The 18,338-nt window shown below is 61.7% G+C and overlaps 2 protein-coding genes across 5 annotated transcripts in view; both read right to left on the bottom strand.

The window, feature by feature from the left end:
• Window positions 1-7,181, bottom strand: part of UGT8 (UDP glycosyltransferase 8) — a 43,545-nt gene extending 36,364 nt beyond the window's left edge. The window contains exon 1 of one of the 4 annotated variants that reach the window (XM_059695558.1): window positions 7,039-7,181. The gene's annotated coding sequence lies outside the window, so the exon portion shown is untranslated. Of the gene's footprint in view, window positions 1-6,080; window positions 6,160-6,600; window positions 6,677-7,038 lie in introns of those variants that run through there. The other 3 variants (XM_059695562.1, XM_059695560.1, XM_059695561.1) reach the window with 3 other exon arrangements.
• An 8,244-nt stretch (window positions 7,182-15,425) lies between these two features.
• LOC132234382 (ADAMTS-like protein 2) lies at window positions 15,426-18,049 on the bottom strand. The gene is given in 2 exon segments (XM_059695386.1): window positions 15,426-16,805; window positions 16,808-18,049. Coding segments are annotated over 2 exon segments (2,076 nt in total). The 3' UTR covers window positions 15,426-15,971.
• Between the last annotated feature and the right edge of the window lie 289 nt (window positions 18,050-18,338).

The raw sequence follows: 18,338 nt of genomic DNA, 5'->3' as shown, positions 1-18,338 counted from the left end.
TGTCTGCACAGTCACTGCACACTTCCTGTCAAACGCTTCAGATCCACAGAAAGTTAAAGGCGGCCCTAACAGCCTCCGCGTCCCCACACCCTGTGCTGGTTTACGTCTTTCCCTTTCTCCTTCAGGTAGTTTTGCCAATTTAAAATGTTTAAATATGATTCAATTGACATAAACTGAAATCTTATGCAATTTCCTAGGGATGAGGAACACAGCATGAGCAGCCTATCTGAACACGTGACTCTCCCTTCTCTTCCCTTTTAATTGATGGGAACGTGTGATTTAAAGAAAAGGTCGCACTTGGAGGAAGATCAGCCCCGTGGCCATCACGTATAAAAGCAAATTGCAGCCACGTGGTGGCTGACCAGTCCCGGCTCGGTGTCCTGAAAACATTTCAACTCTTACGTTTCTTCGGGACAGAATGGAAGGTGAAAAACAATTTCACACGCACTCTGCAACAACCGTCCTCCGAGCCAGGCAGGTGTTCCCGGGTCGGTGACCACGCAGCTCTCCTCAGAGAGTGCCCGCTACCTGTTACACCTCCCACATAACCTGCTGCAGACGCAGCCACTCCTGCAGACACAGGGACAGAGCCGGAGGGACCAGGCTCGGGGCCGCCCTGACCCACAGGCTTCCCAGCCAATCCAAGGGCTAACACTTGCCCACATTTGCAGCCAGGCCACGGGAGAGGGGGCGGGCCTAGGTGCCCCGCCATCCAACGCCCAGAGGCTGGGGCTGGGGCGGCGCTCCTGGGTGCTGACCTAGGCGTGGCCCTTGGGGTGGCCCTTGGGGTGGCCCTCTGGTCCCCGGAAGGGAGTGCGGGGTGGGCGGTGCGCAGTCCGCGCCTGAGTTGGAGGCCAGCCTGCACCTGCCAGCGCCCACACACAGCCTCCCGCACGGACTGCGGGCTCTGCCGCAGGGGACCACCCTCCTCGCACCAAAGGCAGCGCGGAGTAGAGACGCAGCACAGAACGCGGCCAGGGAATTCCAGGGGAAGAGCAGCGCCAACGATGAAACACGACACACACGGAGGACGTCAGCTCACCTTAAAAATACAGAACAGTTTCCCTGGCTGGTTTGGCTCAGTGGATAGAGCATCAGTCTGCGGACTCAAGGGTCCCGGGTTTGATTCCGGTCAAGGGCATGTACCTTGGTTGCAGGCACATCCCCAGCAGGGAGTGTGCAGGAGGCAGCTGGTCGATGTTTCTCTCTCATTGATGTTTCTAACTCTCTGTCCCTCTCCCTTCCTCTCTGTAAAACAATCAATAAAATAAACTTTTTAAAAAATACAGTTGCCCTGGCTGGTTTGGCTCAGTGGATAGAGCATCAGCCCTCAGACTCGATTCAGGTCAAGGGCTTGCACTTCGGTTGCAGGCTCCATCCCCATCCCGGTCGGGGCTGGTGTGGGAGGCAGCCAATCGATGGGTCGCTCACATCAATGTTTCTTTCTGTCTCTCCCCCTCCCTTCCACTCTCTAAAAATGAATGGGAAAATATCCTCGGGTGAGGATTAACAAAAAATAGTAATAATAAAAATATGTAACACTTAACCTCATTCTACTAAAAACAAACAAACAAACAAACAAAAAACATTTACTGGGTCTCCTAAAGTCTATGTCAGCGGTTCTCAACCTGTGGGTCGCGACCCCTTTGGGGGTCGAACGACCCTTTCACGGGGGTCGCCTAAGACCATCGGAAAACACATATATAATTACATATTGTTTTTGTGATTAATCGCTATGCTTTAATTATGTTCAATTTGTAACAATGAAATTGGGGTCACCACCACATGAGGAGCTGTATTAAAGGGTCGCGGCGTCAGGAAGGTTGAGAACCACTGCTCTATGTCCTAAGAGCTATGGGAGCAAATGGTGGCGGGCAAGGAGGCAGAGGCACTAATCTGAACTAAAAGGAACAACACACGATTAGAACCGATTCATCACGACGTTCCTCACCGCCAGCTGTCAACAGCACGCACTGCGCTCTCAAACCAGCGCACGTAGGTAAACGTGTTCCCAGAAGGCCCGCTAACCAAAGAGTGAAACAGTTCCCCGCAGATTAGCCTGTAACTTACTTACGGATCTTTATCTCCAATGCGGAGCCTGACTCCCGCCAGAGAGAAAACCCGGAGGAAGGAAGGAGTCCACTATGGTGGACGCCACCCCGGTGCTCAGAGACCGAGCACTCTGCCTAACCCCTCACGTCACGTGGGGCTGGCTGTGCCGACCCCACAAGACCACGAAGCGCCTAGAGCAGCGGTTCTCAACCTTCTGGCCCTTTAATACAGTTCCTCATGGTGTGGCCCAACCATAACATTATTTTCGTGGCTGCTTCGTCACTGTCATGTTGCTGCTGTGATGAATCGTCATGTAAATATCTGAGATGCAGGATGGTCTGAGGCGACCCCTGTGAAAGGGTCGTTCGACCGCCAGAGGGGTCGCGACCCACAGGTTGAGAACCGCTGGCCTAGAATCACCCAACTACTAAGTTACACGGGGTCCAGTTTTAGTATCCGTCTTGTTCTTTCTGTTTTCACATTATTTTCCAATGGATGAACTCTGCCCTCGTTAGATCACCTAAAAAACCTGGGCTCACGCTACCAAGAAGATTTGAAAGACGCTCAAGATGTCCACGACTTGGCTGCCAGATGCTTTGCAAAACAACACCCTCTCCCCCACCCTGGGCCTGGGGAAGGGGGCGCCTCCCACCCTCTCCTCAGGGCCCGCCCCCATGGCTCCCTCCGCCCCTTCGGAACCTCAATTGCCCTATTCTCCAGCTTCTTCCCCCGAAGCTATAAATACGATCCCGTCTTCATCCTAAATCAGTGACGGCGAACCTTTCGAGCTCGGCGTGTCAGCATTTTGAAAAACCCTAACTGAACTCTGGTGCCGTGTCACATGTAGACATTTTTTGATATTTGCAACCATAGTAAAACAAAGACATATTTTTGATATTTATTTTATATATTTAAATGCCATTTAACAAAGAAAAATCAACCAAAAAAATGAGTTCGCGTGTCACCTCTGACACGCGTGTCATAGGTTCGCCATCACTGTCCTAAATGCACCATCACTCTCCTCCCTGGGCCCTGAGAGCAAGCGCGGCCAGAAGCAGCATCCCGTGGACATCCCGTCACCAAGGGTCACCAAGGGCAGGTGCCGCGTTGCCCAGAGCAGCCGGCACCTCCCGCCACAGACCAGGGACCGCCCGGCACGAGGCTGGCAGCCCTCTGGCGTTGCCGGAGCCCAGCAAACGGGCGCTGTGGTCCTCGGGGTGCAGATGAGGAAAGGAACTGAGTTCAAGGTCACAGAGCTCCTCAGGGGCAGAGGGGGCAGCCTGAGACCTCGCTCTGTCCTCGACCCCTGGCTCCGGAGTCTTCCCCCTTCAGGCGCTACGAGCCGCTGGCTCACTCTCCCTGCCTCTGGCTCTGTGCCTTCACCACCCAACTCTCACACTGGGGGGTCCCCCCCCCCCGGCCTCTCTCCCCCTGACGCTTGGTACCCGTCCCTTTGACAACCACTTGTGAGCTGGAAACTAAGTCCGTCCATCTGTCCATCAGCTCAGACCTATGAGGCCCCCGACACTCCTCCCCAGGTGACCTGCTGACGTTCTCATCCCGAGTCCAGGCCCCAGCCGTGTCCGACCTCCTGGGCCAGCCCCTGCCATCGGCCACTCGACCCAGAGTCCACCACCTACCCCTGTCCCCCCCTCCCCCGCCTCCTCACTGTGTAAGGGCCTCGCCCCATCCCTTCTGAGCCGCGGCCGGTCAAAGCCTGGGGTCCAGCCTCCGGACGCGGGAGGCGTCTGCGCTCACAGCGCTGCTCTGTGTCCACCACCCGCGCAGCCGCTGAGGGCGTGGCCGTGTCTGCGTGGCACTCACATCGCCCCCCGCCGTCCTGGGCTCACTCCCCCCGAGCCCGGGGGTGTACGGCCTGCGAACCCACAGCAGAGCCCGCGCCCATGCAGGCTGCTCCAGGGCGCCTGTGCGGAGGGCGGAGGCCTGTGTGTGAGCTGCCTGGAGGCTGAGCTGAGCCACTGTTCACAGGGATGAGTGTGAAGCCCTCCCACGGCCGACACAGTGTCAGTGCCTGCCCCACCCGGGTAAGCGCACTGCACAGGACGCACTGCTTCCCAGCTGCCCAGCTCCCGGGCCAGTGAGCGCGGGGGAGAGCGGTGTGGGCCTCCCAGCGCCAGGCCCAGTCCCACACAGCCTCCCATAGTCCACACAACCCACACAGCCCCCCACACAGTCCACACACAGCCCCCCACAACCCCCCATAGTCCACACAGCCCCCCACAGCCCACACACAGCCCCCCACAACCCCCCATAGTCCACACAGCCCCCCACAGCCCACATAGTCCACACAACCCACACAGCCCCCCACAGTCCACACAACCCACCACAGCTCCCCATAGTCCACACAACCCACACAGCCCCCCACAGTCCACACACAGCCCCCCACAACCCCCCATAGTCATCACAGCCCACACAGCCCACATAGTCCACGCAACCCTCATAGCCCTTCACAGATCCACACAGCCCCCCACACCCGCCCATAGTCCACACAGCCCACACACAGCCCCACAGCCCCCCACAGCCCCACAGCCCCCCACAGCCCCCCACAGCTGGGCAAAGGAAACACTTTGGGCTGCCCAGTCTCAGAAAAGCAGCGATTTTCGGGAATCTGCACTGCCTGGAAGTCACACCCTGTCTCGAGATCTCAGATACAACATTTTCTATAAAAAACCAGGTTCACACCACTTCCACACGGGCCCCGCTCCGGGCCCCGGCCACGCAGCTCGCGCCCAGCCCGAGAGGAAGCCTGAGAACAGCCCGCTGTCCGCGTCCCAGCTGCCCAGGCTCCTGGGGGAGACAGGACGCCCGGCGCAGGCCCGGGCGCAACCTGGCAGCCCGGAAAGTGATAGCCGTGACGGAGGGAGGACCCGGGAGGACAGACAAGGAAGAGCGAGCCGCCTCCGTTCTCCTGTTTCAGGCTGCGGACAAAGCCGTCTCGCGGGAACCGCTCCTGCAGCTCCGTGAACCCTTGGCCACAAGGACACCCAGGGCACCAGCAGCCGGGAGCCGCCGGGAGCCGCCAGGAGCACCGGAGTGCACGGCTCAGAGGTGGCGGGCGAGCTGAACAGCCATTTCTTTCTAAGTTTCAGGAATTATTGGGGTGAGGGGCCAGCTAGTTAGAAAATGTGCTCATTAAATGGCAACACCCCAGACATGTGGAATAGGGAGATATTTTATAAATTGCAAAGCAACCCCATGTCCGTCCGTCCGTCCGTCCATCCGTTCTCCCCCTCCTCGTGGAATCAAGCAGCAAGGAGTGGCTGTGAGTGACCAGCGAGGGGAGAGAGAACGGAGGGGAGTCCTTCCCGGTCATCAGCGTCCACAGGCCAGGCCCACGCGGGCTATGGGACGAGAACCCCGAGACGCTCTAAGTAACTGAAAATCACTGTGAGCCGTCAATCTCTACACAAAAAAGATTAAAAAAAAATACTTTTGTTGTAAATACCTGGACCCTCCTCGCTGGCTCCCCTGTTCTAATGCGTGCCTCAGTGCAGTTTGGATGTCGGAGTTTGACGCTGGGGTCCTATCACCCCGGGAAAGCCGGGGTGCGTCGCCCAGCTGTGCCCAAGCTCCTGGCACCCCGGGGACCCCTCCCTGGCCGCCTGGACCCGCTTCCAGGGCACCCCAAGGTCCCTGCCTGCCGGGTGGCCTGCAGCTCCCAGGGGAGTCTCTCTCCCCCCCAACCCCAATGCTCCAGACCCACTGCACAGAGGGTCCCAAGCCCAGCCTGGAGCTGCAGGGAGGGGCTCCCAGGAGAAACCCAGACAGAACCCGGCCGATGCACGACCGATGCACGATGGGCTTCGGCTCCCCAGCCTGGACTCGTCCTGGCGCGCGGTCCGGATGCCATACTCACCTCCAGGGAGCAGGGCGGCGCCCCCTGGACGCGGGCAGTTCGCGGGAAGCAGCGCCCTGCACCCCAGCTCCCGGCAGGGCAGGCAGGCCCCGCGCACCAGCCCGACCTGGGATCAGGGGTTCAGAGCCACTCGGCTCTCCCTGGGCCTCACCCTGGAAAGCGCACCCGAGGGCGGCGGCCGCGTTTCCTCCCCGCGCTGGGCGGCGCCCCTGGAACAAGGCTGCCCTGTTGCTCACACTGCGCACCCCGCACCCCGCGGGCCGTCCGGGCACCGCGGGAGCCGCTCTCTCCTCCCCGAGACCGGAACCCACCCGCTCCCGGAGGTGCCGACCCGGCTGTGCAGGTGCGGAGGCAGGAACCCAGCCCGTCCCGGGGTGAGCCGGGCACAGGGACACCGCAGGGACCCCCAGAGCTCCAGCCCGCAGGCGCCCCTCCCGCGCCATCCGCCCTGCGCCCCGACCTGGCGCCCCAGCCCCGCCGGCCCGGCACACTCCTCCCCGGGCCGGGCCCCGCCTCCGCGCTCACTTGAGACGCGGAACGCGGGCGCGGTGGGGGGTGGGGGTAGGGGGTCCCAGGACCCCGGGCCCCGCACGGCCACGCGGTGGGAGGGGGCAGGGCCGCCGAGGCCCGGGCTCCTGGCCGCCCCCGCCTCCCGTCCGGCACCTGCTCACCTGGCCTCGCTCCGCGGCTCTGGGTCCCCGGCAGGTGTCGCCCCTGCAGCCAGGCAGGGCGGGGAGCCCCGGGGGCGCGGGGCAAATCCGGGCTCCCTGCCGACGGCGCGGCCCCTCCGCCTCCCCCGCCCCCGCGCCCGCCCCGCCGCGCGCCCCGCAGGCCCGAGCGCTCGGCTCCGGCCGGGACCTCGGCTCCGGGTGGACGCGGTGGCGCCCCGGCCCCCGGCGCGCGCGCGCCCCCCACCCCCACCCCCGGCCACCACGCGGCGCCGAGCGCAGGGCGCCCCCGCGGGGAAGTTGAACTGGAGCCGCGGCGGGGCGGGGGGGGGGGGCGCGGGGAGGGGCGGGGGCGCCGCCCGGCGGGTTGGGGTCCCGGGAAAGTGAGTGGGGGCCCCCCGGGGCGCGCGGAGAGGGCGGGCGGTGGCGGCGCGGACCCACCTGCGTGCGCGGCTGTCTCCGGCGCCCCGTCCGCCCGCCCCGGGCACCGACTCGGGAGCTGGGGACGGCCGGCCGCGCGCTCCCTGCTCCTCGCTCCTCGCCGTCCCGCTGCGCACGCGCCGCCGCAGTCCCCGCCGCCGCCGTCCGCTCGGGGACGGGACCGGGACGGCCGGGACAGGTGGGAGCTTCTGCGCAGGGGCCAAGGGGAACGTCCTGCGGTCCGTCCGTCCGCAGCGCCACGTGACGCTCGAAGGGGGAGACGCGCACCTCCCGCTGCTCGGCGCTGAGGCTGCGGGTCATCGGTGCGGGACCAGACGGGCGGCCCCGGAGACACCCCACCCAGGCAGGAAAGTGGGATGTGAGCGCGGGGCTGCTCCAGCCTCCGCCTGACCCGGGAGGCCCGGGCCTTGGCATTTCCTAGAGAAGCGCCTTCAAACACCCAAAAGTAATAAACAGACTTTCAATGCTCTGTCCCCTCAAGCGCCAGGCATCAAGCTGTGGTCCCAGCGATCGCAGGCTATTGTTTTGATGACGCCAATGTAAACTCTTGGTAAAAGGCTCTATGATCATAAAGGCATAATATGCGCATTGGACCGGACGTCCTTCTGGACGACCTTCGGGATGAAGCCGGGGCGGCAAGGGAAGCCGGGGTCCGGGTGCCAGAGGGAAGCAGGTGCCCGCAGCCGGGGGAGGGCAGGCCTGCTCTGGCACGGATTTCGTGCATCGGCCTCTAGCAATAATAATCGTTAGAAACTAAGCAAGAACATTAACTCACGAAAGTCTAAAAGTTGTGTCACTTCCCTTTGCACAATAAAAGAACTTTATACTTTTAACAAATACGATGGCATGATGGGAGGCATCATTAATGTGAACGGGGAAAAAATAGGGGGTTCTCTGGGCAGTAGCCTCCCGGGGTGACCTGGTCATGAATCCCTACCCCTGGTGGGTCCTGGTGGGCAGCCCCGCCCCAGGCCCAGGGTTTCCTCCGGGAAAGGTTGTGTGCCAGCCCTGCCCATCGCCCGTGGCACGCAGGTAGCTCACCTTTGCACCCCAGAAGTGAGACCCCCTGGAAGCAGGAATGAACCCTCAGGAAGGCACACCCTCTTGTTAACCATCCTGTCACCCAGTCCCCGCCTGGCTTCCTCCCACTTCCTGCTGTCTTCCTGCCCCCCCTCAACTTCAAACGCATAAAATAAACCACAAAGTCGTTACTCTCCCCAGCATTTGAGACCTGGCCCCCTCCCCGGCATATGTTGTCAGTTTGCCTTAGACTCTCACAAAAATGCTCTGCAGGTCTGGACGTTTCTTACGTCGATATTAGGTTATTCTGTGTGCCTTATTCTAAAGCAGTGGTTCTCAACCTTCCTAACGCCGCGACCCTTTAATACAGCTCCTCATGTTGTGGTGACCCCCAATTTCATTGTTACAAATTGAACATAATGAAAGCGTAGTGATTCATCACAAAAACAATATGTCATTATAGATGTGTTTGCCGATGGTCCTAGGCGACCCCTGTGAAAGGGTCGTTCGACCCCCAGAGGGGTCGCGACCCACAGGTCGAGAACCGCTGTTCTAAAGCAATATCTTTTTTCATGATGAGAAAGTGTCATTGGTGAAACTTCACTCCTGAATCTAGTCAGTACCCAATACGTTAAATCTTTTAAAATGACTTCCAACCCTAGCCGGTTTGGCTTGGTAGATGGAATGTCGGCCTGAGGTCCTGGGTTCGATTCCAGTCAAGGACATGTACCTGGGTTGCAGGCTCCTCCCCGGCCCGGGCCTTGGCCAGAGCACCTGCAGGAGGCAACCCATCCATGTGTGTCTCTCACATCGATGTTTCTGTCTGTCTTTCCCTCTTTCTTCCATTCCCTCTAAAAATCAATGGGAAAATATCCTCGGGTGAGGATTAAAAATAAAAACAATGTCCAAAGCTTGACGCAGAGCCCTGTTCGGAGGTGGTTGCAGAAAACGCGGAGCTAGCCCGTCTGTGCCAGGGCCCTGGGCCTTTCGCGCTGGAACACGTGTGGCGCTCATGTCTACGCAGCCTGGTGGAGTCTCCGTCGGACCCGATGGTAAAGGCGCGTGAGGGGCAGGTAGACATGAGGTCAGAGCGCAGGCCGTGTCCACGCAACCCCCTTCCCTCCGTTTCCCAGGTGTTCCTGCCACGAATGTTTATGTGCATGTCCGTGAGTGGGAGACACCGGGTCAGAGACAAGGGTGAGAGAGTATAGTGACCTCACACGGGGCAGTCGCAGCATCATTGTTTATCTGACCCAAACCCTGCACACTGGGCCCGAGGGGCCAGCCAGCCCCACACGCTGACCTGCGCCCCATCTGCGCACTCCTCACTTCTCCAGCAGCTCTGCAGGCACACGGGCGTCCACCGCCCCCACCCCCACCACCACCCCCCCCCCCCCCGCCCCGGCAGGACCCGACTCCGCAGCGGCTGCAGGAGGCGAGGAGACGCGCTTAGAGCCGCCTCCGGGGGCCGCGGCACGAAGCTGTGGAGGGAGAGGGGCTGACCGCTCAGGGGCTGACCGCTCAGGTCAGCACGCTCTTCAGATCCAGCCCGACCAGCATGCACCAGACCAGCCTGGACGCAGGGCCGCACGGGGTGGGGAGTCACCACAGTTATGTTATAACGGAGAGTCCGGAGCACACCCTGCCCCGTCCTGAGCGCCCTCCCGTCCGGCCCCTCTCGGGCAGGTACCTCTCTAGACAGCCTGGCGCGCGCCCGGGCGTGTTCAGGTAGGTCCCCGGGAGGACCTGCCTGGCGCGCGCCCGGGCGTGTTCAGGTAGGTCCCCGGGAGGACCGGCGTCGCTGTGCACATTCGCTCTACGCTTTCCCCCTCGTCTCTGACCCCAGAGCCTGTAGACTCAGGACGTGCACGTACACATTTGTGGGGAGAATTCTGACACCGTGCCCTGATGTGCTTGGGGGGCACGCGCCTGAGATGCTATAAAAGTAAAGAGGATTCCTGAGGAGGCGGGACGGGGCTCACGGGTGGCGGAGCTCTGGGTGGGGCCCAGCAGCTGCAGAAATGAAGGCCCCACGTCTGCCCTCCCCAGTTACTCACGTCAACATGAGCCCACGGCCGTGTAGACGTGTCTGTTCCCCTCGGCACAGAGTGTTATATGTAAAACTCCTCTGTGCCTCCGTGGAAAGCTCCAGGCACAGTGAAAAGGGTTGTCGGCATCGTTCTAACCTCCCCGGAGAGCAGCCTTCGGAACCCTCGTCTCTCTTGGTGGGGCCTGAGGACAGCTATTGACGCATTTTATCTTTTCTTTTAAATATTTGTGTTGATTTCAGAGAGGAAGGGAGAGGGAGAGAGAGACATCAATGATGAGAGAGAAGCATGGGTCGGTGCCTCCTGCACACCCCACACTGGGGATCAAGCCCGCAACCTGGGCCTGTGTCCTGGCCAGGAATCAAACCGTGACCGCCTGGTTCAGAGGTCGACGCTCACCCACTGAGCCATTTCTTCATTTTATAAAGAAATGATGGTCTAGCCCTGACCGGTGTGGCTCAGTGGATAGAGCGTCAGCCTGTGGACTGAAGGGCCTTGGGTTCGAATCCGGTCAAGGGCATGTACCTTGGTTGCAGGCACATCCCCAGTGGGGAGAGGGGTGTGCAGGAGGCAGCTCATCCATGTTTCTCTCTCATGGATGTTTCTAACTCTCTATCCCTTTCCCTTCCTCTCTGTAAAAAATCAATAAAATAAAATTTTAAAAAGAAAGAAATGATGGTCTAGGACAGTGGTCGGCAAACCACAGCTTGAGAGCTACATGTGGCTCTTTGGCCCCTTGAGTGTGGCTCTTCCACAAAATACCGACTTCTGCACATGGGCCATGAAGTTTCAATCGCACTGTACGTGCGTGCGCGCCCGCATGTGGTATTTTGTGGAAGAGCCGCACTCAAGGGGCCAAAGAGCCGCATGTGGCTCATAAGCCACGGTTTGCCGACCACGGGTCTAGGACCAAGTGTGACTTCTTTGCTCAGAGAAGACCTGAAAGGCGGGCCTGGGATTGGACAGAGAGACGCCGGCTTCCTGGCCGGCAATGCCACACATCAGGTCTGAAAACTCAACATAAAGATGCTGTGTCTCCATGAAGCTGCGGTGCAACCAGGCGAAGACGTCGGCTGCCTCGTCATCCTTCTGCCAGGAGCCTGTGCCAGGAGCTCCCCAGCTCTGTGACCTCGGGCGCTGGATGTGCCGGGGCTGCCGGTCCAGGAGGGAGTCTGCAGGGCGCCCTGCACCGCGTGCCCCATGCCCACTGGCCAGGACCCGGGCGTGGGGTCACACACGGCTCTCTCCCCGCTGCTCTCAGGCCTGTCTGGGCCCCAGTGAGTGACCCTGTGGAACGGAGCTCCCGGGGGCTGGCAGGAGCGGGGCCACGGCCTCGCCCTCCCGAGCAGGCCGCACCCCGGGCGGTGCCACCTGAAGACGTCACCTGTGCCGTCCTCGGGTGTTCATGGCCCGTGGTCACTGACAGGCCACACCTGTGCTTGTCACGTCTTCATGTTAATGTCACCGAGTCGGGGTGCCTCCTGCCTGCCCGCCGCCTGGCTCCTCGGTGTCCGGTTTCCTTCCTGGGAAAAGGGGCTCAGAGCCTGCAGGGGGGCTGGTCCCTGTTTACCCCGCCTCCCCCACCCCCCGGCCTCGCACCACCTTCCAGTCATTGTCAGTCCCATCGGCTCAGTATGGACAGGGACGGGGACACACGGGAGAGAGATGAAGCTAATGAGCTGACGCTCTGCAATCAGAACCCGCTCCTAACCCACCCCCCAACCCACCCCCTCCTACCCCCCTCCTAACCCCCCAACCCACCCCCTCCTACCCCCCTCCTAACCCCCCCAACCCACCCCCTCCTACTCCCCTCCTAACCCCCCCTCCTAACCCCCCTCCTAACCCCCCAACCCACCCTCTCCTACCCCCTTCCTAATCCCCCTCCTAACCCCCCCTCCTAATCCCCCTCCTAACCCCCCAACCCACCCTCTCCTACCCCCTTCCTAACCCCCCTCCTAACCCACCCTCCTAACCACTCCTCCTCACCCAGCCCCCTCCTCACCCAGCCCCTCCTAACCCACCCTCCTAACCCACCCTCCTAACCACTCCTCCTAAGCCAGCCCCCTCCTACCCCAGCGGCACCTGCCAATCCCGCCCTGGGCTGCAGACCCCACGGGGGATGTGAGAAGGCCAGAGCGCTTTACCCAACGAGAATGGAGGCCCTCGCTCGCTGTTGATGCAAATGAGGACGCGACCAGCCACAGCGGCCACGCTCGTCTCTGCATGTCCACGGAACCCCCCGTGTTCTCATTCACTTCTCACAACAGCTTCGAGACGTGAACGTGTTCCCATCGCCGGGAGGTGACTCTTCGCCAGCGAAGTGACCAAACACCAGCGTGATGGGGCGGGGGGGGGGGGGCGGGGGCAAAGGCAGACAGCCACCCGCCCCAGCCGTCCCCCACCCGCCCTGTGCCTCACAGTGCTTCTCTCCCCTCCACACATGCCACACACATGTGCACACGTATGTATGTGCGCATACACATTCACATATGCCTACGTGCACACACATGTGCACATACACGCACATACATGCACACACACACACCCTGTCACTCTGCATCCCCGTGAGCACGCTGGAGGCCGAGCTAGCTCTCTCCTGGCTGCTGCCTGGCTCCCAGCTCTGGGCCCTGGTCCGCCCCTGTCCTGGGCACCGGCCCGTGGGTCCCCCACCCCCCCGAGCTGCAGGAGGGGCCCGTGAGCCCCTGTGTTCAGACCCAGCGTCCCGAGGCCGCTGCCCCCCTCCCCCGGTCCTCAGTCTCCGTAACTTACCTCTGCCCCCGCCACCAGGGCTGTGTCAGCGGGTGAAGCCTGGCGTTGGCTTTGTTTAGCTGGGCATCGCGGCACTTGGGCATCGTTTGGCCGAGGGCGCTGTCTCCTGCGTGACCCTGTCCCGCTCTGGGCCGTGCAAACACTGCGGAGGGGCCGGCGGGGCCCAGACAGGCCGGCCCTCCAGCCGCCACCGTGCAGCCGGCATGAAACGTCGCCAACTTGTCAACATTCCCTAAATTACAACAATAGAACCACAGCCAAGAAATAAATGATCAAACCACAAACTAAGGCCCTAGCAAGTTTGGCTCAGTGGATAGAGCATCGGCCTGCAGACTGAAGGGTCCTGGGTTCGATTCCCGCTCAGGGCACATGCTGGGGTTGCGGGCTGGATCCCCAGTGAGGGTCGTGCAGGAGGCAGCCCGTCCATGATTCTCTCTCATCATTGATGTTTCTCTCTCCCTCACCCTTCTTCTCTGAAATCAACAAAAATATATACTTTAAAAAACTAAGTTTAAAGCTTAGAAATTGTCAGGTGTGAGTCTACGATGGATGGTGCAGGCGCATGGACCTCAGCAATCGTGTCACTTCTACGATGACCGCCAGCCCAACATGGGGCTCCAGGCAGAGCCCCCGACACAGCACCCGGCGGCTATCCAGCGGCGGGACCCTCTCCCTCCTACGGACACAGACCGGCTGCCCTGTGCAGCTCACGGGAGCAGGACCCCACCTCCCACTCCGGGTTTGGGCTCTGAGAGGTGTGGCGAGAGGCCCACCCCTAACACCCAGGACTGGACCGTCCGTCTCTCCCCACCAGACCCACGGGCACCGTGCCACCGCCTGAGCTTGGCCACACGTCACGGCTAGAAAGACTAGGAAGCATGTGAAGTTACGAGGTTGATGCCGCCGCCGCCCCTGAGCCGGGCGTGAAGGGAAAATGTCTCCGCGTTTTCGTGTTTGCAGGATTTTTATCGCGTGGGGGGATCACCGGTCCCCGACCGCCCTCCCCACAGGGCAGTTCCAGGTGCGCACACAACGCTCCACGCGTGTCCGTGCTGTGCCGTGGTCCACGCAGAAGGCACTGCGGGCTTTCTCTCCTGGTGGGAGCTGGGAGGACCTGCCCTCTTAGCCACTCCACACACGCAGGGCAGAGCTGTTGTGGTCGCCACGCTGCAAGGACGTCCCCACGGCTGAGCCGGCTGATACCCGGTGTGCGGGCCTCGCCCTCCCCCATCCCGGGTGCCAGCTGCCCCCGCCCCCGCCTGCCCTCCATGTCTAGGGTTTGCGGCTCCTTTGTTCTGCAGATCCCGCTGGCAGTCTTTCTCCGTCTGATTTAGTTCATGAGTTTTTTTTAAAGCCCCTGTGATTGGAGGTCTGAGTGGCGCCCCCAGAAGTCGGGGTGCTGAGCGGGAACTGCCCTCTTTCAGTTGTCATGACAACTACATTAGACAAACGAGAGCACAGATAAGCCCACATGCACTGAGCCTGTGTGTCCTCGTATTGTGACATCGGACTGAAAGCACAACGGACCAGTTAGTGTCTTTAAAGACGTATTGCTGCCGTGGGAGGCGATGAAATAGCACTGCCCTGAGAGGTGGCTTCAGGGCGCGGGGCTCAACGCCTTTCCTGGTTTAACCTCCCATTCATCTCACCAAGCCCTTCATAGATCAGACCATTTCCCTAGCGCAGCGACGGCGAACCTTCTGAGCCCGGCGTGTCCGCATTTTGAAAAACCCTAACTGAACTCTGGTGCCGTGTCACCTATAGAAATTTTTTTGATATTTGCAACCATAGTAAAACAGAGACTTATATTTTTGATACTTATTTTATACTAGGGGCCCGGTGCACAAAATTCGTGCACTGGGTGTGTGTGTGGGGGGGAGTGTCCCTCAGCCCAGCCTGCCCCCTCTCACATACTGGGAGCCCTCAGGCGTTGACCCCCATCACCCTCCAATCACAGGATCAGCCCCTTGCCCCGGCCTGATGCCTCTGGCCTAGGCGTCCGGCCCGGGCAGCGGGGACCTGCAGTGGCAGCGGGGGGCGCCGCGATTGCGCGGGCTCCGCCCCTGCCCCTGCAGGACACCTCTGGCTGAGGTGTCCAGCCCGGGCAGCGGGGACCCGCAGCTGCAGTGGCCCCACGATCGTGGGCTTCGCTTTAGGCCCAGGCAAGGGGCCCCTAGCTCCTGGGACTGCCAGCTTCGACCGTGCCCAGCTCCCATCGCTGGCTCCACCCCTACTTCCTGCTATCACTGGCCAGGGCGGCAAAGGCGCCTGATTCTCCGATCATGGCTGGGGGGCAGGGCAAAGGCGGCCCCGGCCGCCTTTGCCCTGCCCCCCAGCTCTTAGCTCCCCGCCGGGTTTCCAATCACTGTCAGTGGCAAGGGGCTTCTTCTTGCTTTCCCTTTCGCCTCCCTGCATTGTGCCTACATATGCAAATTAACCACCATCTTGTTGGCAGTTAATTTGCATATAGCCCTGATTAGCCAATGAAAAGGGTATCGTCGTACGCCAATTACCATTTTTCTCTTTTATTAGTGTAGATATTTAAATGCCTTTTTTTTTTTTTGCTACCATAAATAGACTTTATTAATGTGCAGGTGCTGGCAGAGGGCGGACAGGTGTGCTGTGAGGTGCCTCTTCCCGGGCGTAAAGTGCGGTGGCCCCCCGAGCGCGGGCTGGGCTGGGAGGCAGCGGGTGCTGGGATGGGAGGTGAAGTGCCTCCGGAGGAGTCACCTACGTAGGAGCGGATCCCAGGTGGCCCTCATCCTCCTGCCTGCCCTGCCCTCTCCTCCGCCTGCCCTGAGGCAGGCAGGGCCCTCCCAGGGCTGAGCAGGCTCAGGGTGGGGGGAGGGGGGGCAGGAGGGCCAGTTCCCTCCACCTCTGGGCTCTGGGCCCCAGGCCCTGGGCAGCCCGGTGCTGGGCTGGGTGCTCAGGCCCTAAGAACAACAGCCCACGCGGGGCACTGTCAGGGAGGCCCACAGCACCGGCTCTCCTTCCCGGTGAGAGCGGAGGCTCAGTTTCACATCTTCACGGCCCCCTGGCGCCCAGCAGGGAGTGTCCATGGGGCCCCAGGTGGGGCGCGGGGTCTCAGGCAGCCGCCTAGGAGTGGGGGGGCCGGCAGGAGTGGCAGCACGCCTTGCTGTAGTACCAGTGGCCACACAGGTTCACCTTGATGGCCAGGGCACAGTTGGTGCCTGGCTGGTCCTGGCAGCTGTCATCTAGGCGCTCCGTGGGGCAGGGCTGCAGGTCACAGGCCAGTCTGCCCACGGGTTTCACCAGCGGGTCGCAGCCTCGGACGATGTCGGTGCCCTGGTAACACTTGACGTCTCGCATCCGCATGCCCATCCCGCAGGTCTTGGTGCACTCAGACCACGGGCTGGTGTACCACTTAAAGCTCTCCTCGGGCGGCTTCGTGGCCAGCCCGCACTCGGGGTCACTGCGCGTCTGCAGCTTCCCATTGGTCAGCTCCATGCACAGGACCAGCCTCTTCTTCACGCCTCGGCCACAGGTGGTGTTGCACCGCTCCCAGTCCTGGGCCAGCCAGTGCGCAGGGCAGTTCTTGTCCCCGCAGGGGTGGATGGCCAGCAGTTTGGTCTCCATCTGGCACTGCGACTCGGGCACCACCCTCCCGTCGCTGGTCTTGCAGTACACGTGTCTGATCATGCGGCCGGGGCCGCAGCTCCCGCTGCACGGCCCCCAGTCGGAGACGGTCCACTGGCGGTCGCAGGGTGGTCCCATGCACTCCTTCTCCCGCTTGGGCCTGGTGTTGGGGTCGCACAGCTTCTCGTCCTCGGAGCAGCGGGTGTCCCTGGTCACCACGCCGCGCTCCCCACACTTGGCCGGGCACTCGGACCACTCGGACATCTCCCACTGCGGCCAGCAGGCCCAGTTCTTGCAGATCTTGCGCTCCTCGGGCCCCACGGCGGCCCGGCAGCGTCGGCTGCCTCGCACAGGTCACTGTACACGGAGCTGTCGAAGCCCGGCGACAGCATCTTCCAGCAGCGCATGATGTGGAACTGGTAGCCCTCACCGCAGCCGCAGGTGCGCGAGCACTCGCTCCAGCTGCTGGTCTCCCACCTGGGCTGGCACTCCCTCCCAGCACAGAACTCCTGGACCGGCTCCGGGCGGGTCAGGGCGTCGCAGTAGTTGTCCTCCACCTGGATGCCGTCCTAGCGCAGGCACGTGGCGTAGGTGGACATGACCCCTGTGGTGCAGGTGGCGCTGCAGGGCTCGTACGATGAGAGCTTCCACCGGTACATGTCCGCCGGGCTCACGCCTTGCTTGCAGGCCTTGGGCCTGGTCCTGGCCTTGTGCGTCCTGTTCCCAGCCGAAGCGGGGAGGCTGGCGCTCCCGTTGGGGAAGGGGACCTCGGAGGAGCTGTTGGTCACTCGGTCATTGCTCAGCTCCAGGTAGGACCCGTTGAGCAGATAAGCGCCGGGCCCCTCGCTCTCGTCGTAGTCCACATAGAGGCCCTCGGCCGGGGCTCTCCGGGGCAGGCCCTGCCCGAAGAGTCTGTGGACCATCTCGGTGAAGTTGAGATCCTTGGAGTCGGAGCCTGGGGCCAGGATGATGAAGGCCGGGATGAACTCCGGGGAGGGAAGGTGGGCGTCGGCCTCTTGGTCATCCTTGTCCGCCGGGGGAGCTGCCTTCGTGGCGTTGCCATCTCGGGAGCCCTTGCCCCGGAGGGACCCCTCGCAGGCCCGGCCGCCGCTGGCCTGCTCGCACACCTCGCTGGTCTCCTGGCCCTGGCTCAGCCCCAGCTCCGGGCCCGTGCCCAGGCGCTCGGAGGAGGTCTGGCCGTAGAGCGAGCCGTTGTGCTGCAGGAAGCCCAGCAGCCCCGGGCCGTCCAGCTCCTGGCTCTCGGCGCTCTCGGAGCCGGGGAAGCTGTAGTAGAGGGGCCGCAGGCTGGCGTGCGGCGGGTGCTGCAGCGTGTACTCGAAGGTGATGGAGAGGCTTTTGCCGTTCTGGTTCCACACCATGACGTTCAGGCCCTGGTTGGTGGGCCCCTGGGCCACGATGTACTCGATGCCAGTCTCATAGATGTCCATGGGCCGCCCGTACTTGACCACGGTGCCGGCGATGTTGAAGTTCTTGGGGCTGTCCACCTTGAAGTTGCCGTTGAAGAAGTAGTTGCCGGCTTCATCGGCGAGGGCAGGCCAACACACAAGCGGACGCATCTGCTGGGAAAATACCCTCAGCGCAGCAGCGTCACCAGATGACGTGCTGGAGACCCGCCGAGCGCGCTGGGCGCAGCTGGGGCCCCTGTCTGGGCCCAGTGACGGGGATGTGCTTTAAATGCCATTTAACAAAGAAAAATCAACCAAAAAAATGAGTTCGCGTGTCACCTCTGACACGAGTGTCATAGGTTCGCCATCACTGACCTAGAGCCACTGCCTGGGTCATTCCAAACCCTCCCCGTGGTGGCACCGGCCCTCCCATAGCCTCTGCCCGCGCCCACCCCCACCC

Source organism: Myotis daubentonii, chromosome 5 (assembly GCF_963259705.1).
Source record: "Myotis daubentonii chromosome 5, mMyoDau2.1, whole genome shotgun sequence".
Lineage (NCBI taxonomy): Eukaryota > Metazoa > Chordata > Mammalia > Chiroptera > Vespertilionidae > Myotis > Myotis daubentonii.
Note: the sequence above shows the minus strand (reverse complement) of the source record. Positions and strands in the feature narration are given on the sequence as shown.